This window comes from Pseudophryne corroboree, chromosome 8, assembly GCF_028390025.1.
Source record: "Pseudophryne corroboree isolate aPseCor3 chromosome 8, aPseCor3.hap2, whole genome shotgun sequence".
NCBI classification, from domain to species: Eukaryota; Metazoa; Chordata; class Amphibia; order Anura; family Myobatrachidae; genus Pseudophryne; species Pseudophryne corroboree.
The window spans coordinates 34717400-34739028 of record NC_086451.1 but is presented as its reverse complement, the minus strand read 5'-3'; the positions used below and the strand labels follow the sequence as shown (position 1 = coordinate 34739028).

The following is a 21629-nucleotide window of genomic DNA, read 5'->3' as shown; positions in this document are numbered from 1 at the left end:
AGATTTACCGGTAGGTTTAAAATCTTATTTTCAGCATCATTCCAGTTCATCCCTGCAGCTATAAATGGACTTTTTCTAAAGCTGATGCCATCAAGGGATACCATTCTGTAGATCCGGTAAATAGGATTGCTCTACAGTGACTGCACTTTGAGAACTGTCCTAGCCAATAATAAGTTGACTTTTTACCATACATAAGAGTGAACTCGCAATAGTGACCCCATTTAGGGAGGTATCTGCAGTTTGTTGCTACAAGCATCAATACGAATCTACTCCTGCTGTTTTCATTTGTATTGTATCAATAAATTTATATTTTTATATGAAGCAAACCGTCCATTGTACGTAACTATCACAGCCAGCGCTGGTACACCCTATTTCTCTTTTTCTACATTGGAGGGTTTGACCACCCCCTTACCAGCTGTTGCTGACTGCGCACTAAAGGTGGGTACTCACTGGAAGATATATCTGCCGATCTATTGATCGGCAGATATATCTATGAACGGATCGGGCAGTGTGTTGAGCATACACACTGGCCGATCCGTCGGGGATTGATGTCATGAACTGGGCGGGCGTGTACACATGTCCGCCCAGTTCAGCTGTCAATCACCGCCGGCCGCCGCAGCATGTGTACGGGCGGTCGGCCGACTGCCCATACACACACAGCGACGCGCCAATATATCGGTAGATATATTGGCCGTCAGCTGTGCTGCGGGGCCGACGCGATAAGTCTGTGAATGACGTAGTTCACAGACGTATCGGCTGTACACACTGGCCAACGGACCCGCGATATATCGGCCGTTCAAGAGAACGACCGATATATTGGCCAGTGTGTACGGGCTTTAAAACATACTTTCCAACATGAGAACACCCCCAGTTACAAGCCCTTAATATTCATGTGATGCCAGGGTTCCCGGGTGCTTCTGAGGAAGAACCCAGGCAGGGTTCGAAATGCATTAAGCGGAGTGGCTATCAACTTTACATTGGACTGAAGGACTTGCATCAGAACTCACCCCATAGGAACCATTAAGTATCCGGAACTCTATGGGACCCTTTTGAAAAACCGCTGGATGATTATATGAGTGCCTTCCCTCATCAGCGATTTTGTTATATGTCTGTCATAATTGAATTGTTTATGAGTTCATTTTTTTTAATTAAAAATTAACCCTTTAATTTGGGTGTCTGCACTATTGCATATCTTTTCATCTCGTAGTATTCCACTGGAGTATTCTTCTGTCATTATTGAAAAACTCACTGGACCGGACATTATACATCTGCATAGATCTGGATTATACTACATGCTTGACAAATCTGAGATGTTTGTGAGTGCACCACCTAACCACGAATAAATATACTATTTTTTTTTATCTTGGTTGTCTGCACTATTGTGCTTTCCTCTGTCATTTCAGTTTATTATATGGATGTTGCATAAAGGTTTTCCTTTCTCATTAACCTTCTAAAGTTTAATGAAAGTTGCTACATTTCCTTATCCTTGGTGATCTTTGAGGTAAAAAAAAAAAAGGAGAGTGGCTTTATTCTCTGGGAGAAATCGACTAAAACTGAATTCAGCTTGTGTATTCATATTACCAGTGTAAGCGCAATTATACATTTTTATTATTTTTGTATAGGGTTCCCGGGTGCAGCAGTCCACTATGTGCTGAACGCGGTCATAGGGGTGTATTCAATAGATGTCGGATCCTTTTCGACGGAAAGGATCCGACGTCTGAGTATTCAATGAGTATTTGGCCATTCACGACAATGACAATCCGATTTTTATTAAAGTCGGATTGACATTGTCGGAAACGGGGCCAAAACCTGTCGAATTTGGCCACCTTTTCCAAGAAAACGCGTGGATCTGCGGCTATTCTGCCGATCCACATGTTTTCCGACAAGTCAGAGTTCCAGACTTGTCGGAAAACCCGAAGGGTCACTGAATAGCTCGGAACCCCTTCCGGCCTAAAAAAGTCGGAAACTGCCGTCTTTCCGACAAGAGAAGTTTCCGACAACAACTGAATTCACCCCTTAGAGAATAAGGGAAGAGTTACTTTGCAACAGTCCCCAAACTGGGCCAGCCCATCCTAAAAGCACGTTGAGCGGGCATTAACATTTTAATGCGATATATTATTTCATGCTTTACAACAGGAGGAAATAAAGAGACTCTAAAGCTGAAACAAACCCCCCAAAAAATAAGAATTTACTCACCGGTAATTCTATTTCTCGTAGTCCGTAGTGGATGCTGGGGACTCCGTAAGAACCATGGGGAATAGACGGCTCCGCAGGAGACTGGGCACATCTAAAGAAAGATTTAGGTCTATCTGGTGTGCACTGGCTCCTCCCTCTATGACCCTCCTCCAAGCCTCAGTTAGGACACTGTGCCCGGAAGAGCTGACACAATAAGGAAGGATTTTGAATCCCGGGTAAGACTCATACCAGCCACACCAATCACACCGTATAACTCGCGATAGGAACCCCGGTTAACAGTATGATAACAACGGAGCCTCTGAACAGATGGCTCGCAATAACAACCCGATTTTTGTAACAATAACTATGTACAAGTATTGCAGACAATCCGCACTTGGGATGGGCGCCCAGCATCCACTATGGACTACGAGAAATAGAATTACCGGTGAGTAAATTCTTATTTTCTCTGACGTCCTAGTGGATGCTGGGGACTCCGTAAGGACCATGGGGATTATACCAAAGCTCCCAAACGGGCGGGAGAGTGCGGACGACTCTGCAACACCGAATGAGAGAACTCCAGGTCCTCCTCAGCCAGGGTATCAAATTTGTAGAATTTTGCAAACGTGTTTGCCCCTGACCAAGTAGCAGCTCGGCAAAGTTGTAAAGCCGAGACCCCTCGGGCAGCCGCCCAAGATGAGCCCACCTTCCTTGTGGAATGGGCTTTTACAGATTTAGGCTGCGGTAGTCCCACCGCAGAATGCGCCAGCTGAATAGTGCTACAAATCCAGCGCGCGATAGTCTGCTTAGAAGCAGGAGCACCCAGTTTGTTGGGTGCATACAGGATAAACAGCGAGTCAGTTTTCCTGACTCCAGCCGTCCTGGAAACATAAATTTTCAGGGCCCTGACTACGTCCAGTAACTTGGAATCCTCCAAGTTCCTAGTAGCCGCAGGCACCACAATAGGCTGGTTCAAGTGAAAACGCTGATACCACCTTCGGGAGAAACTGAGGACGAGTCCTCAACTCTGCCCTATCCATATAGAAAATCAGATAAGGGCTTTTATAGGACAAAGCCGCCAATTCTGACACACGCCTGGCCGAAGCCAGATCCAACAGCATGACCACTTTCCACGTGAGATATTTCAAATCCACAGTCTTAAGTGGTTCAAACCAATGTGATTTCAGGAACTCCAAAACCACATTGAGATCCCAAGGTGCCACTGGGGGCACAAAAGGGGGCTGAATACGCAGAACTCCTTTGACAAAAGTCTGAACTTCAGGCAGTGAAGCCAGTTCTTTCTGGAAGAAAATCGACAGGGCCGAAATCTGGACCTTAATGGACCCCAATTTGAGGCCCAACGTCACCCCTGCTTGCAGGAAATGCAGGAATCGACCCAGTTGAAATTCCTCCGTTGGGGCCTTCCTGGCCTCACACCAAGCAACATATTTCCGCCAAATGCGGTGATAATGTTTTGCAGTGACATCCTTCCTGGCTTTGATCAGGGTAGGGATGACTTCCTCCGGAATGCCCTTTTCTCAGTACCTTGGGAATGAGAGGCAGAGGAGGAAACACATAAACCGACTGGTACACCCACGGTGTTACTAGAGCGTCCACAGCGATCGCCTGAGGGTCCCTTGACCTGGCGCAATATCTTTTTAGCTTTTTGTTGAGGCGGGACGCCATCATGTCCACCTGTGGTCTTTCCCACCGGTTTACCAGCATTTGGAAGACTTCTGGATGAAGTCCCCATTCTCCCGGGTGGAGGTCGTGCCTGCTGAGGAAGTCTGCTTCCCAGTTGTCCACTCCCGGAATGAACACTGCTGTCAGTGCTAACACATGATTTTCCGCCCATCGGAGAATCCTTGTGGCTTCTGCCATTGCCCTCCTGCTTCTTGTGCCGCCCTGTCTGTTTACATGGGCGACCGCCGTGATGTTGTCTAATTGGATCAGTACCGGCTGGTTCTGAAGCAGGGGCCTTGCTTGGCTTAGGGCATTGTAAATGGCCCTTAGCTCTAGAATATTCATGTGAAGCGAAATCTCCTGATTTGACCACAGTCCTTGGAAATTTCTTCCCTGTGTGACTGCGCCCCAGCCCCGAAGGCTGGCATCCGTGGTCACCAGGACCCAGTCCTGTATTCCGAATCTGCGGCCCTCTAGTAGATGAGCCCTCTGCAGCCACCACAGCAGCGACACCCTGGTCCTTGCCGACAGGGTTATCCGCTGTTGCATCTGGAGATGGGACCCGGACCATTTGTCCAACAGGTCCCACTGGAAAGTCCTTGCGTGGAACCTTCCGAATGGAATCGCTTCGTACGAAGCTACCATTTTTCCCAGGACTCGTGTGCATTGATGTACCGACACCTGTCCCGGTTTTAGGAGGTCTCTGACTAGAGATGACAACTCCTCGGCTTTTTCCACTGGAAGAAACACTTTTTTCTGGTCTGTGTCCAGAATCATTCCCAGGAACAGAAGACGTGTCGTCGGGACCAGCTGTGACTTTGGAATATTGAGAATCCAGCCGTGCTGTTGTAGCACTTCCCGAGAAAGTGCTACCCCCACTACCAACTGTTCCTTGGACCTCGCCTTTATCAGGAGATCGTCCAAGTACGGGATAATTAAAACTCCCTTCTTGCGAAGGAGTATCATTATTTCGGCCATTACCTTGGTAAAGACCCTCGGTGCCGTGGATGACCCAAACGGCAGCGTCTGGAACTGATAGTGACAGTCTTGTACCACAAATCTGAGGTACTCCTGGTGAGGAGGGTAAATGGGGACATGCAGGTACGCATCCTTGATGTCCAGGGAGACCATGTAATCCCCCTCGTCCAGGCTCGCAATAACTGCCCTGAGCGATTCCATCTTGAACTTGAACCTTTTGATATAAGTGTTCAAGGATTTTAAATTTAAGATGGGTCTCACCGAACCATCCGGTTTCGGTACCACAAACATTGTGGAATAGTAACACTTCCCTTGCTGAAGGAGGGGTACCTTGACAATCACTTGCTGTGAATACAGTTTTTGGATAGCCACCAACACTGCCTCCCTGGCAGAGGGAGTTGCTGGTAAGGCAGATTTTAGAAAACGGCGGGGGGGGGGGGGGGGGGGGGGGGACGTCTCGAATTCCAGCCTGTACCCCTGAGATACTACTTGAAGGGCCCAGGGATCCACCTGTGAGAGAGCCCACTGTGTGCTGAAATTTCTGAGACGGGCCCCCACCGTACCCGGATCCGCCTGTGAAGCCCCAGCGTCATGCTGTGGACTTACCGGACGCGGGGGAGGACTTTTGCTCTTGGGAACTGGCTGTATGCTGCAGCTTTTTCCCTCTACCTTTGCCTCTCGGCAGAAAGGATGCGCCTCGAGCCCTCATGTGTTTATGGGGCCGAAAGGACTGTACTTGATAATACGGTGCCTTCTTTTGCTGTGGGGTAGCCTGTGGCAAAAATGTCGATTTCCCAGCCGTAGCTGTGGAAACGAGGTCTGAAAGACCATCCCCAAACAGTTCCACCCCCTTATAAGGCAAAACTTCCATGTGCCTTTTTGAATCGGCATCACCTGACCACTGCCGAGTCCATAACCCCCTTCTGGCGGCAATGGACATTGCGCTTATTTTTGATGCCAGCCGGCAAATATCCCTCTGTGCATCACGCATGTATAAGACAGCGTCCTTTATATGCTCTACTGTCAGCAAAATAGTGTCCCTATCCAGGGTATCAATATTATCCGACAGGGAATCTGACCACGCAGCAGCAGCACTGCACATCCATGCTGATGCAATCGCTGGTCGCAATATAATGCCCGTGTGTGTATATATAGCTTTTAGGGTAGCCTCCTGCTTTCTATCAGCAGGATCCTTTAGGGCGGCCGTATCCGGAGACGGTAGTGCCACCTGTTTTGATAAACGTGTAAGCACTTTATCTACCCTAGGGGACGTTTCCCAACGTGACATATCCTCTGGCGGGAAAGGGTACGCTGCCAATAACCGTTTAGAAATTATCAATTTCTTATCGGGGGAAGTCCAGGCTTCCTCACACACCTCATTTAATTCCTCAGATGCAGGAAAAACTACTGGTAGTTTTTTCTCACCGAACAGAATACCCTTTTTTGTGGTACCTGGGGTACTATCAGAAATGTGTAATACATTTTTCATTGCCTCAATCATGTAACGGGTGGACCTATTGGAGGGTACACTAGTCTCATCGTCGTCGACACTGGAGTCGGTATCCGTGTCGACATCTGTGTCTGCCATCTGAGGTAGCGGGCGTTTTAAAGCCCCTGGTGACATTTGAGACGCTGGAACAGTCACAAGCTGAGTAGCCGGCTGTCCTATGTCGTCAAACCTTTTATGTAAGGAGCTGACACTGTCACGTAATTCCTTCCATAAGTCCATCCACACAGGTGTCGACCCCTCAGGGGGTGACAACACATTTACAGGCATTTGCTCTGCCTCCACATCATTTTCCTCATCATACATGTCGACACAGCGGGTACCGACACACAGCACACACACAGGGAATGCTCTGACAGAGGACAGGACCCCACAAAGCCCTTTGGGGAGACAGAGGGAGAGTATGCCAGCACACACCAGAGCGCTATATACCACAGGGATATCACCTATAAAGAGTGTTTTCCCTTATAGCTGCATATATATATTATACTGCGCCTAAATTTGTGCCCCCCCTCTCTTTTTTACCCTTTCTGTAGTGCAGGACTGCAGGGGAGAGCCAGGGAGTGATCCTTCCAGCGGAGCTGTGAGGGAAAATGGCGCCAGTGTGCTGAGGGAGATGGCTCCGCCCCTTTTTCGGCGGGCTTTCTCCCGCTTTTTGTGTTATTCTGGCAGGGGTAATTTACACCTATATAGCCTCTGGGGCTATATATGGTGTCAGTTTTGCCAGCCAAGGTGTTAATATTGCTGCTCAGGGTGCCCCCCCCCAGCGCCCTGCACCCATCAGTGACCGAAGTGTGTGGTGTGCATGAGGAGCAATGGCGCACAGCTGCAGTGCTGTGCGCTACCTTGGAGAAGACAGAAGTCTTCAGCCGCCGATTTTCCGGACCTTCTTGCTTCTGGCTCTGTAAGGGGACGGCGGCGCGGCTCCGGGAACGGACGACGAGGTCGGGTCCTGTGTGCGATCCCTCTGGAGCTAATGGTGTCCAGTAGCCTAAGAAGCCCAAGCTACCACCACTTAGGTAGGTTCGCTTCTTCTCCCCTTAGTCCCTCGCTGCAGTGAGCCTGTTGCCAGCAGGTCTCACTGTAAAATAAAAAACCTAAATATACTTTCTTTCTAGGAGCTCAGGAGAGCCCCTAGTGTGCATCCAGCTCAGCCGGGCACAGAAATCTAACTGAGGCTTGGAGGAGGGTCATAGGGGGAGGAGCCAGTGCACACCAGATAGACCTAAATCTTTCTTTAGATGTGCCCAGTCTCCTGCGGAGCCGTCTATTCCCCATGGTCCTTACGGAGTCCCCAGCATCCACTAGGACGTCAGAGAAATATAAGTAATAATCTGCAACCACATCATAGTAAAGAAGTGATGGAGTGGCATAAAGACGCTGAGTAACATGACACTTCCAGCTCTGGTAACGGATCTGACTGCGCTCTAGCTGCGCGTCTGTCTCTTTCTGTAATAGAGATAGGACATTACAGTGACTCAGAGCACTGCCACATATGGGGCCACATTCAGATTTGCACGTAACAGTGCATTTTGGTGGGCGCCAGCCTGTGAGTTACTGTGTATAGCCTACATGCTCCTTCCCTTGCGTACATTCATGTAGCCGAAGGTGTGAAGTCTAAAGGTGGGTACACACTGGCTGATATATCGGGCGTTCTCTTGAACGGCCGATATATCGCGGGTCCGTCGGCCAGTGTGTACGGGCGATATGTCTGTGAACTCCGTCGTTCACAGACGTATCGCGTCGGCCCCGCAGCACAGCCGACGGCCAATATATCTACCAATATATTGGCGCATCGCTGTGTGTGTACGGGCAACCAGCCGGACACCTGTACACATATGCTGCGGTGTCCGGTGGTAATTGACAGCTGAACTGGGCGGGGCGTGTGTACACACCCACCCAGTTCATGAGGTCAGTCCCCGACGGATCAGGCAGTGTATATGCACAGCACACTGCCCCGATCCGTCCATAGATATATCTGCAGATCAATTGATTGGCAGATATATCTATCAGTGTGTACCCACCTTAAGTTGCCCACTTTTAGTGCCTGTGAAGGCTGCAATATTTATTCGTGCGTCACACTGCATGTATAAATATGGAAGGTACAGTGTCTCCTCCTGACCATGTTTTCGTACATTTCTTACCACCTCCCAGTCCCTGCTCAAGATCTCCATCACTTTCCCACCACGCTTCGGACACCGTCTATCATAATTGCAATAGTACCTTTGTGCGTACACTCAGGGTAACGCATACTCTGCAGATTTCTGACTTTCACGCACGCTTGCAAATAATTGCTCAACGTGAACATCGACTGAGTGTGGCTCTGAATCAAGCCCATATTGCAATGGTGATATATAAAGGCAGGAGAGCTGCAAATCCTTTGCCAAGCAGGCTGCCAGGATAGTAGCTGAGCGGGGAGCAGGGTCTGTGCAGGGCTAGATCACTGCTGAATGGCAGATAGGCAATTAAATAGAAGAAAGAAAAAAAAGTCAATTGGTTAGGAGAGAGATCATGATGAATTTTGGGGAACCCTGCAGAAGGATCCACCCAGTCTTGCGGTTTTGTTCCCGTCAGATGTGCCCCTGTCCGGCCCTCCGTGCTCGGAAAGGAATTTGCATCAGACAGTTACACGGTCACATGCATATCACAAGAAAGCAAGACCAGGCAATTACAGCCTTCCTGTATGCAAGTCTCACTTTATACATCCAGCTGTAGCGAAATCAATGTTAAATAAAAAAAACAACTAGCAATGTAACAAAAAATTCTACAGTGTGCGCACCCTTATGGAATCATTGCACCCACAAGAATCGCATGGAAAAGCTTCTAAAAATGAAAATTGGTGCTGTTGTCCACAGCAACCAATCAGATTTTGGCTATCATTTTCTAGGATGCCAAGTAGAAGTTATAGTTAGAACCTGATTGGTTTCCGCTTTTAGAAGCTTTAGTAAATGTACCCCACAGTGCTGGAAGGTTTCTACAGGTATTGCCACAAGGTACCATGACGTAGCGTGTTCAATGCAACCCTCTAACATCACCCACTATAGAGCAGATTCAATTAGCCGTGAAAACTTTCGGCAGATTCTGCTTGACACTCCATAGGCTACGAGCAGAATCTGCCTTCTATAGTTTACGAGCAGAAGGCATCAGGACCCTTTCTGGCTGCTTCTGTGCCTAACTGAATCTGGCCTTATGTAAGTCAAGGACCCTAAGGCCAGGGGAAAAGGAAAGGGACCAATCCAACGGAGATGGAGCTGCCAAAAGTGACCTTTACTGTCCAATCCGGACCAATACTGCTAATTAGTAATAATGATAGCCACTGTAACAAACTAATGCTATCAAAATGATTGTGCATGGTAGAACTGTCTGGTAGCGCTTTGCGATGGAAGCAAGCGGGCAGTGTAGTAACCTAACACCTGTTGCTTACTGTTATACTGCACTCCCTTGGCGAACCTCCTCTGTAGGGTCTGGTTCATGGACTGCAGCCCTGCAGGAATGTTCTTCTCTCTCAGCGTCGCCACATCCGACCCCACCAGTTTCTTCAAAGCCGAAAACATCTTCTCTTTTAACGTAAAAGGGGGACGAGCCCACTTGATCAACAGGAAGTCTTGTGCCTCTCAATGTAAGACTCTAGCGGCAAAGAATCCCTCCATACACAGGGAGCAGGTAATAAAGCGTCAGGCAGGCGAGAATATCGATGGTAAGACTTCTGGTGAATATCGGACATCACAAGCCCCGGGACACCATCTTTCTCAGGGGTAAAACAATTATTTCTGCTCCAAGCTCTTAGCCAATCAAGTCCGGGATACCAGGAAGTGTTTCACAAAAATCCATCAAAAGTTTAGTGTAGAACAAATGGTCAACAACAAAAAGATGGTCGGAGGGATCCACATTGTCTGCCGATGCCAGAGTCACGGGTCCTAAGGGTATGGGGGAGAGAAACACAGTAAGTTTGTGCATCCGAACAAATACTCAACAACGCGCGGCACTCGCCATGAATGCAGGGCAACCCGTAGAGGCGAGGTAGGTCATATTTAAAGGCTGCCTGGCATCACACCAAACGCCGGGGTATCCTGAATGTATCCTAGTGCCACTTAACACGGGCACCTTACAGGCGCCTCTGCGCACTAAGGGGATCAATCCGACCCGATCGCTCACTGCAGTTTGTTGCAGCGCAGCGATCGGGTCGGAACTGCGCATGCGCCGTCGCCGCAGTGCGCCGGCGCATGGCAGCTTTCGTTACCTAGCGATCGCCTCTAAGACAGAGGCGGTCGCTAGGTGGGAGGGGGCTGAACGGCGGCGTTAAGCCGCCGTTTAGGGGGAGCGGTCCAGCCAACGCAGGCGTGGCCAGACCATTGGGGGGGGGGCGTGGCGGCTGCGTGACGTCTCACGCAGCCGCTGCGGCCAGCAGGAGCGACGAGCAACTCCCGGCCAGCCGCAGGGGCTGCGCTGGCCGGGAGTTACTCCTCAAATACAAAGGCATCGCCTCTGTGCGATGCTTTTGTATTTGGGCGCGGGGGGGGGGCGGCACTGACATGCGGGGCGGACTAGCCCTGTGTTGTGCGTCCCCCCGCATGTATGAGCTTACAAACTCGGAATGACCCCCTAAGTACAATACAACAGGCATGATCAAAATAACAAATGGTATTAATAGTATATACAGTAGCTCTACTGTAACTGCAAGTTTAAGTGGTTCTCCACCTAACACTAAAAAGCATCACATGAAACAGAAGGACACAACCGGCTGCTGCCCTCCCAAGTCCCCCTCAGACAGCACCGCTTTTCACTCCCCCGCTAGCTATATGGCAGGTTGTGATGCTATTTAATGGTATATTCTGCAAGCCGTGCGCAGGCAGGCAGGACGTCAAACTGTGGTACGATCTGCAGCTAGCGCTACCTGGTCTCACACAGGCTGCAGCCAGGCACCAGGAGGGAGAAGAGGCGCAGGGGGTTCTGCACATGGTAGCACCGATTTCACCCTGTACGGCCAGTAGTACAAAGATTGTTTCACAGATGAAGAACGAGGACTATGTAATAAAGTAGCGCATTGGCTGAAACACAGCAACAAGTCTTGTGGGAGATGACATAATGACGGTTAAGGTGCGAGATTTCTCCTTTCCATTTTGACCATATAGTCAAAATCGCAAGGAAAGTTAGCGCACATCTCAAGGTATTAGCCACCTTGCGATCCCGATTCGCACTCCTGCGGGGTCGGCATCGCAAGGCTAGATATAGACTGTGCAGGCAAGTCAATCTTGACTATGTAGTGTACTATCTAGTACAAAGTATAGTCAAAATCGGTGCTTCTGGGCTCTGGGGGAGTTCAAGGGAAATCACATAGTCAAAATCAGAGATAGTCAATATCTCACCGTGTGTATTCACCGTTAGCCACTGATTGGCTCTCTATGGAGTGCTGCTGCCTTCCTAGGATGGTCCATATATATTGATATGCTACTTACTGTATATTAATCATGCATTAGAACACGTGAAAAGGTTCTGTGTATCAGAACATGTATGAGGGAGGTGTGCAGCTGAACATGCATGTAAGCAATGTGTAATAGAACATGTATGAAAGGGATCTATTTATTAGAACGTGTAGGGGTGATGTGCATTAGAATATATATAGGAGAATGATGAGTATTTTAGCATGTATTACAGGAAGGTGTGTATTAGAACATGTGTGTCATTTAGTGTGCATTCTAGTACCCTGCGGGAACCGGTCTCTAAGTCGACAGTAACTAGGTCGACAATGTCTAGGTCGACCACTATTGGTCGACAGTAAGTAGGTCGACAGGGTGTCTAGGTTGACAGGGTCTTTAGGTCGACATGTTCTAGGTCGACAGGTCAAAAGGTCGACATGAGTTTTTCACAATTTTTTTCTTTTTTTGAACCTTTTCATACTTAACGATCCACGTGGACTACGATTGGAACGGTAATCTGTGCCAAGGGAAGCGGTAGCGGAACGAAGGCACCTTGGCCGAAGCATGGCGAGCGAAGCGAGCCATGCGAGGGGACGCGGTGCACTAATTGGGGTTCCCAGTCACTCTACGAAGGAAACAACACCAAAATAACATAAAAAACTCATGTCGACCTTTTGACCTGTCGACCTAGAACATGTCGACCTAGACACCCTGTCGACCCACTTACTGTCGACCAATAGTGGTCGACCTAGACATTGTCGACCTAGACATTGTCGACCTAGTTACTGTCGATCTTCCATACCACACCCCACCCTGCACCTAATCAGTGAGGGGGGCATATTTTAATTTTGAAAGGCAAAAATGTGCAGCTATAGTTACAGTAGCTGTAGCGATACACAGACTGGAGGGGGGGAGGTTCAGGGGAAATTTAAGGAAAAATTACTTCACAGAAAGGGTAGTGGATAAGTGGAATAGCCTCCCATCAGAGGTGGTAGAGGCTAAGACTGTAGAGCAATTTAAACATGCTTGTGATAGGCATATGAATATCCTTACAAAGAATTAGGGTTCAAAAAGGGTTGAGATTACATAAAGGATAAAAAAAAAAAAGAGGCAGACTAGATGGGCCAAGTGGTTCTTATCTGCCGTCAAATTCTATGTTTCTATGTCTAAAATGTTGCCACTAAAAATATGTGCCCCCCCCCCACTGATTAGGTGCAGGGTGCTAGAATGAACACAATTCAGCGACAGTTGAATAGCGCCGGGAGTTAGCTCCCGTCGCTATTCAATTCAGGTCAAGTTAAGTCGGCGCAGGCCCGTTCTCGCCGACTTAACAGGTTGAATTGTCGGGAGAACAGGCATTCTCCGACTTAACTCCCCGCCGCAATGCTGATTCCGGACAGAATCAGCCTCGCACCGGCCGCGTGGCAGCACTTTTGTCGGATTTCCTCTCTCATCCCCCGGGGGTGAGAGAGGAATTCCCGACAATTGGTGTCACTTGGCGCTGTATTGAATAGTGCCGGGAGCTAACTCCCGGCGCTATTCAACTGTCGCTGAATTGAATCGTCCCCAAAGGGTGAGATTCAAATATTTTTTCCTTCGCACCCAAACAGACAAGGTTTAGCCGTTTAACGCTAAACTATTGGGCTGAAGTTCCAGCGCTGGCGGCTGTTCGCGACCGGCCAGAGCAACAACTAAACTTCTCCGCTGGGTGCCCGGCAGCTGTCAGTGCTGCAATAAACAACTGAATCTAACCCATGCATAATGTGTATAAGAACATGTATGACAGAGAGGTGTGTAATAGAACATGCATGTGAGTATAATGTGTATAAGAACACATATGATACGGTGGTGTACATCAGAAAACGTATAACAGGGAGGTGTATATCAGAACACGTATGACAGGGAGGTGTACATCAGAACATGTAAGACAAGGACGTGTGCATTAGAACACACATGTTAAGTATAATGTGAAACAGAACATGTATGTGAGTATGGTGTGTGTGTGTGTGTGTGTGTGTGTGTGTGTGTGTGTGTGTGTCAGAACATGTATGTGAGTATGGTGTGTAACAGAACATGTATGTGAGTATGCTGTGTAACAGAACATGTATGTGAGTATGCTGTGTAACAGAACATGTATGTGAGTATGCTGTGTAACAGAACATGTATGTGAGTATGCTGTGTAACAGAACATGTATGTGAGTATGGTGTGTAACAGAACATGTATGTGAGTATGATGTGTAACAGACCATGTATGGGAGTATGGTGTGTAACAGAACATGTATGGGAGTATGGTGTGTGTGACAGAACATGTATGTGAGTATGGTGTGTAACAGAACATGTATGGGAGTATGGTGTGTGTGACAGACCATGTATGTGAGTATGGTGTGTAACAGACCATGTATGTGAGTATGGTGTGTAACAGACCATGTATGTGAGTATGGTGTGTAACAGAACATGTATGTGAGTATGGTGTGTAACAGAACATGTATGTGAGTATGGTGTGTAACAGAACATGTATGGGAGTATGTTGTGTGTGACAGAACATGTATGGGAGTATGTTGTGTGTGACAGAACATGTATGTGAGTATGGTGTGTAACAGAACATGTATGTGAGTATGGTGTGTAACAGAACATGTATGTGAGTATGGTGTGTAACAGACCATGTATGTGAGTATGGTCTGTAACAGAACATGTATGGGAGTATGGTGTGTGTGACAGAACATGTATGTGAGTATGGTGTGTAACAGAACATGTATGTGAGTATGGTGTGTAACAGAACATGTATGTGAGTATGGTGTGTAACAGAATATGTATGTGAGTATGGTGTGTAACAGAACATGTATGTGAGTATGGTGTGTAACAGAACATGTATGTGAGTATGGTGTGTGTGACAGAACATGTATGTGAGTATGGTGTGTAACAGAACATGTATGTGAGTATGGTGTGTGTGACAGGACATGTATGTGAGTATGGTGTGTGTGACAGAACATGTATGTGAGTATGGTGTGTAACAGAACATGTATGTGGCATGTGACAGCTATGTGTTGTGTCACGTGGCAGATGTGGGGTGAGGGCGCCCTGCCCTCCCCCGGGTCACAGCGTAGTGCTGGGTCACCTCTGCGCCCCCTCCCTCAGCCCGCCCCCGCTGCCTTACTCTCTCTCTCCCGCTTCCAACCGGAGCCGCGGCGCCGCCATCTTCCTTCCTCCTCCCGGGAGCAGCAAGAAGGCGGAGACGCTGCAGCTGCTACGGAGCCCGCAGGAGCCAAAATACCGCAGAGAGCGAAACCGGTCAGGGCGAGGCGCATGCGCAGCACATGGGTTCTTCCACATCAGTCATCAGTGCTGCTGCAGCGTACTGTATACCGGGACCGGTGTCTGCAGAGGCAGTACAGCACCCAGTATCCCTGCAGTGTCAATACATCCCCTGTCATCACTGCAGTACAACACCGTGTCATCATACAGCACCCAGTATCCCTGCAGTGTCAGTACATCACCTATCATCACTGCAGTACAGCACCGTGTCATCATACAGCACCCAGTATCCCTGCAGTGTCAGTACATCCCCTGTCATCACTGCAGTACAGCACCGTGTCATCATACAGCACCCAGTGTCCCTGCAGTGTCAGTACATCCCCTGTCATCACTGCAGTACAGCACTGTGTCATCATACAGCACCCAGTGTCCCTGCAGTGTCAGTACATCCCCTGTCATCACTACAGTACACGGTGTCAGTACATCCCCTATCATCACTGCAGTACAGCACCGTGTCATCATACAGCACCCAGTGTCCCTGCAGTGTCAGTACATCCCCTGTCATCACTACAGTACACGGTGTCAGTACATCCCCTATCATCACTGCAGTACAGCACCGTGTCATCATACAGCACCCAGTGTCCCTGCAGTGTCAGTACATCCCCTGTCATCACTACAGTACAGCACCGTGTCATCATACAGCACCCAGTGTCCCTGCAGCAGAGCCGGCCATAGGCATAGGCAAACTAGGCAATTGCCTAGGGCATTTGATATGCCTAGGGGCATCAGCAGCTTCTGCTGATTAAAATGATATGCGGCATGCCTATATTCTGTATGTAGCATTTCATATGCAGATACAGCAACACTCTCACACAGTATATAGGCATGCTGCATATCATTTTCTCTATCGTCCTAGTGGATGCTGGGGTTCCTGAAAGGACCATGGGGAATAGCGGCTCCGCAGGAGACAGGGCACAAAAGTAAAGCTTTCCGATCAGGTGGTGTGCACTGGCTCCTCCCCCTATGACCCTCCTCCAAGCCAGTTAGATTTTTGTGCCCGGCCGAGAAGGGTGCAATCTAGGTGGCTCTCCTAAAGAGCTGCTTAGAAAAGTTTAGCTTAGGTTTTTTATTTTACAGTGAGTCCTGCTGGCAACAGGATCACTGCAACGAGGGACTTAGGGGAGAAGAAGTGAACTCACCTGCGTGCAGGATGGATTGGCTTCTTGGCTACTGGACATCAGCTCCAGAGGGACGATCACAGGTACAGCCTGGATGGTCACCGGAGCCTTGCCGCCGGCCCCCTTGCAGATGCTGAAATAAGAAGAGGTCCAGAATCGGCGGCAGAAGACTCCTCAGTCTTCTAAAGGTAGCGCACAGCACTGCAGCTGTGCGCCATTTTCCTCTCAGCACACTTCACACGGCAGTCACTGAGGGTGCAGGGCGCTGGGAGGGGGGCGCCCTGGGAGGCAAATGAAAACCTATTTTGGCTAAAAATACCTCACATATAGCCTCCGGAGGCTATATGGAGATATTTAACCCCTGCCAGAATCCGTTAAGAGCGGGAGACGAGGCCGCCGAAAAAGGGGCGGGGCCTATCTCCTCAGCACACAGCGCCATTTTCCCTCACAGAAAGGCTGGAGGGAAGGCTCCCAGGCTCTCCCCTGCACTGCACTACAGAAACAGGGTTAAAACAGAGAGGGGGGGCACTAATTTGGCGTTAGAAATATATAAAAAAGATGCTATAAGGGAAAACACTTATATAAGGTTGTCCCTATATAATTATAGCGTTTTTGGTGTGTGCTGGCAAACTCTCCCTCTGTCTCTCCAAAGGGCTAGTGGGTCCTGTCCTCTATCAGAGCATTCCCTGTGTGTGTGCTGTGTGTCGGTACGTGTGTGTCGACATGTAGGAGGACGATGTTGGTGAGGAGGCGGAGCAATTGCCTGTAATGGTGATGTCACTCTCTAGGGAGTCGACACCGGAATGGATGGCTTATTTAGGGAATTACGTGATAATGTCAACACGCTGCAAGGTCGGTTGACGACATGAGACGGCCGACAAACAATTAGTACCGGTCCAGACGTCTCAAAAACACCGTCAGGGGTTTTAAAACGCCCGTTTACTTTAGTCGGTCGACACAGACACAGACAGGGACACTGAATCCAGTGTCGACGGTGAATAAACAAACGTATTCCTTATTAGGGCCACACGTTAAAGGCAATGAAGGAGGTGTTACATATTTCTGATACTACAAGTACCACAAAAGAGGGTATTATGTGGGATGTGAAAAAACTACCATAGTTTTTCCTGAATCAGATAAATTAAATAAAGTGTGTGATGATGCGTGGGTTCCCCCCGATAGAAAATTATGGGCGGTATACCCTTTCCCGCCAGAAGTTAGGGCGCGTTGGGAAACACCCCTTAGGGTGGATAAGGCGCTCACACGCTTATCAAAACAAGTGGCGGTACCGTCTATAGATAGGGCCGTCCTCAAGGACCAGCTGACAGGAGGCTGGAAAATATCATAAAAAGTATATACACACATACTGGTGTTATACTGCGACCAGCGATCGCCTCAGCCTGGATGTGCAGAGCTGGGGTGGCTTGGTCGGTTTCCCTGACTAAAAATATTGATACCCTTGACAGGGACAGTATTTTATTGACTATAGAGCATTTAAAGGATGCATTTCTATATATGCGAGATGCACAGAGGGATATTTGCACTCTGGCATCAAGAGTAAATGCGATGTCCATAACTGCCAGAAGATGTTATGGACACGACAGGGGTCAGGTGATGCAGATTCCAAACGGCACAAAGGTGTATTGCCGTATAAAGGAAGAGGAGTTATTTGGGGTCGGTCCATCGGACCTGGTGGCCACGGCAACTGCTGGAAAATCCACCGTTTTTACCCTAAGTCACATCTCTGCAGAAAAAGACACCGTCTTTTCAGCCTCAGTCCTTTCGTCCCTATAAGATCATATCTGCCCAGGGATAGAGGAAAGGGAAGAAGACTGCAGCAGGCAGCCCATTCCCAGGAACAGAAGCGTTCCACCGCTTCTGACAAGTTCTCAGCATGGCGCTGAGACCGTACAGGACCCCTGGATCCTACAAGTAGTATCCCAGGGGTACAGATTGGAATGTCGAGACGTTTCCCCTTCGCAGGCTCCTGAAGTCTGCTTTACCAAGGTCTCCCTCCGACAAGGAGGCAGTATGGGAAAAAATTCACAAGCTGTATTCCCAGCAGGTGATAATTAAATTACCCCTCCTACTACAAGAAAAGGGGTATTATTCCACACTATATTGTGGTACTGAAGCCAGAAGGCTAGGTGAGACTTATTCTAAATCTAAAAATTTTTTGAACACTTACAAAGGTTCAAATCAAGATGGAGTCACTCAGAGCAGTGATAACGAACAGGAAGAAGGGGACTATATAGTGTCCCGGGACATCAGGGATGCTTACCTCTATGTCCCAAATTTGCCCTTCTCACTAAGGGTACCTCAGGTTCGTGGTGCAGAACTGTCACTATCAGTTTCAGACGCTGCCGTTTGGATTGTCCACGGCACCCCGGGTCTTTACTAAGGTAATGGCCGAAATGATGATTCTTCTTCGAAGAAAAGGCGTCTTAATTATCCCTTACTTGGACGATCTCCTGATAAGGGCATAGTCCAGGGAACAGTTGGAGGTAGGAGTAGCACTATCTCGGATACTGCTACAACAGCACGGGTGGATTCTAAATATTCCAAAATCGCAGCTGATCCCGACGACACGTCTGCTGTGCCTAGGGATGATTCTGGACACAGTCCAAAAAAAAAAAAAAGGTGTTTCTCCCGAAAGAGAAAGCCAGGGAGTTATCCGAGCTAGTCAGGAACCTCCTAAAAACAGTGCATCATTGCACAAGGGTCCTGGTAGAAAATGGTGGCTTCCTACGAAGCAATTCCATTCGGCAGATTTCACGCAAGAACTTTTCAGTGGGATCTGCTGGACAAATGGTCCGGATCGCATCTTCAGATGCATCAGCGGATAACCCTATATCCAAGGACAAGGGTGTCTCTCCTGTGGTGGTTATAGAGTGCATATCTTCTAGAGGGCCGCAGATTCGGCATTCAGGATTGGATGCTGGTGACCACGGAGCCCAGCCCGAGAGGCTGGGGAGCAGTCACACAAGGAAAAAATTTCCAGGGAGTGTGATCAAGTCTGGTGACTTTTCTCCACATAAATATACTGGAGCTAAGGGTAAATTTATAATGCTCTAAGCTTAGCAAGACCTCTGCTTCAAGGTCAGCCGGTATTGATCCAGTGGGAAAAACATCACGGCAGTCGCCCACGTAAACAGACAGGGCAACACAAGAAGCAGGAGGGCAATGGCAAAAACTGCAAGGACTTTTCGCTGGGCGGAAAATCATGTGATAGCACTGTCAGCAGTGTTTCATCCCGGGAATGGAAACTGGGAAGCAGACTTCCTCAGCAGGCACGACCTCCACCCGGGAGAGTGGAAACTTCATCGGGAAGTTTTTTCCACATGATTGTAAACCGTTGGGAAATACCAAAGGTGGACATGATGGCGTCCCGTCTGAACAAAAAACGGGACAGGTATTGCGCCAGGTCAAGAGACCCTCAGGCAATAGCTGTGGACGTTCTGGTAACACCGTGGGTGTACCAGTCGGTGTATGTGTTCCCTCCTCTGCTTCTCATACCTAAGGTGCTGAGAATTATAAGACGTAGAGGAGTAAGAACTATACTCATGGCTCCGGATTGGCCAAGAAGGACTTGGTACCCGGAACTTCAAGAGATGTTTACAGAGGTCTTATGGCCTCTGCCGCTAAGAAGGGACTTGCTTCAGCAAGTACCATGTCTGTTCCAAGACTTACCGCAGCTGCGTTTGTTGGCATGGCGGTGGAACGCCGGATCCTAAGGGAAAAAGGCATTCCGGAAGAGGTCATTCCTACCCTGGTCAAAGCCAGAAAGGAGGTGACCGCACAACATTATCACCACATGTGGCGAAAATATGTTGCGTGGTGTGAGGCCAGGAAGGCCCCACAAAGAAATTTCAACTCGGTCGATTCCTGCATTTCCTGCAAACAGGAGTGTCTATGGGCCTCAAATTGGGGTCCATTAAGGTTCAAATTTCGGCCCTGTCAATTTTCTTCCAGAAAGAATTGGCTTCAGTTCCTGAAGTCCAGAACTTTGTCAAGGGAGTATTGCATATACAACCCTCTTTTGTGCCTCCAGTGGCACTGTGGGATCTCAACGTAGTTCTGGGTTTCTTCAAATCACATTGGTTTAAAACCAGTCAAATCTGTGGATTTGAAGCATCTCACATGAAAAGTGACCATGTTCTTGGCCCTGGCCTGGACCAGGCGAGTGTCAAATTGGTGGGGTTTTTTTTCTCAAAAAAGCCCATATTTGTTTGTCCATTCGGACAGGGCAGAGCTGCGGACTCGTCCCCAGTTCTCTCCCTAAGGTGGTGTCAGTGTTTCACCTGAACCAGCTTATTGTGGTGCCTTGCACCTACTAGGGACTTGGAGGACTCCAAGTTGCTAGATGTTGTCAGGGCCCTGAAAATATAGGTTCCAGGACGGCTGGAGTCAGGAAAACTGACTTGCTGTTATCCTGTATGCACCCAACAAACTGGGTGCTCTTGCTTTTAAGCAGACTATTGCTAGTTGGATGTGTAATACAATTCAGCTTGCACATTCTGTGGCAGGCCTGCCACAGCCAAAATATGTAAATGCCCATTCCACAAGGAAGGTGGGCTCATCTTGGGCGGCTGCCCGAGGGGTCTCGGCTTTACAACTTTGCCGAGCGGTTATTTAGTCAGGGGCAAACACGTTTGTAAAATCCTACAAATTTGATACCCTGGCTAAGGAGGACCTGGAGTTCTCTCATTCGGTGCTGCAGAGTCATCCGCACTCTCCCGCCCGTTTGGGAGCTTTGGTATAATCCCCATGGTCCTTTCAGGAACCCCAGCATCCACTAGGACGATAGAGAAAATAAGAATTTACTTACCGATAATTCTATTTCTCGGAGTCCGTAGTGGATGCTGGGCGCCCATCCCAAGTGCGGATTATCTGCAATACTTGTACATAGTTACAAAAATCGGGTTATTATTGTTGTGAGCCATCTTTTCAGAGGCTCCGCTGTTATCATACTGTTAACTGGGTTTAGATCACAAGTTGTACGGTGTGATTGGTGTGGCTGGTATGAGTCTTACCCGGGATTCAAAATTCCTCCCTTATTGTGTACGCTCGTCCGGGCACAGTACCTAACTGGCTTGGAGGAGGGTCATAGGGGGAGGAGCCAGTGCACACCACCTGATCGGAAAGCTTTACTTTTGTGCCCTGTCTCCTGCGGAGCCGCTATTCCCCATGGTCCTTTCAGGAACCCCAGCATCCACTACGGACTCCGAGAAATAGAATTATCGGTAAGTAAATTCTTATTTTAATCAGCAGAAGCTGCTTGTGCATCCTAGCCACATAGCAATGCAAATAAGATGCATTTTCATTAAAAAAAACTCACAGTGTCAGTACATCCCCTATCATCACTGCAGTACAGCACTGTGTCATCATACAGCACCCAGTGTCCCTGCAGTGTCAGTACATCCCGTCATCACTGCAGTACAG

General features: G+C 48.6%; 1 protein-coding gene across 3 annotated transcripts in view; it reads right to left on the bottom strand.

The window, feature by feature from the left end:
- Positions 1-15014, bottom strand: part of RABL6 (RAB, member RAS oncogene family like 6) — a 47910-nt gene extending 32896 nt beyond the window's left edge. For 2 of the 3 annotated variants that reach the window (XM_063936239.1, XM_063936241.1), the window contains exons 1-2: positions 14912-15014; positions 9765-10257 (exon numbers count right to left, since the gene is read on the bottom strand). In XM_063936239.1, the coding sequence (XP_063792309.1) occupies positions 9765-9894 (130 nt within the window). In that variant the 5' untranslated portion in view covers positions 9895-10257; positions 14912-15014. Of the gene's footprint in view, positions 1-9764; positions 10258-11706; positions 11726-14911 lie in introns of those variants that run through there. The other variant, XM_063936240.1, reaches the window with a different exon arrangement.
- Positions 15015-21629: the final 6615 nt, after the last annotated feature.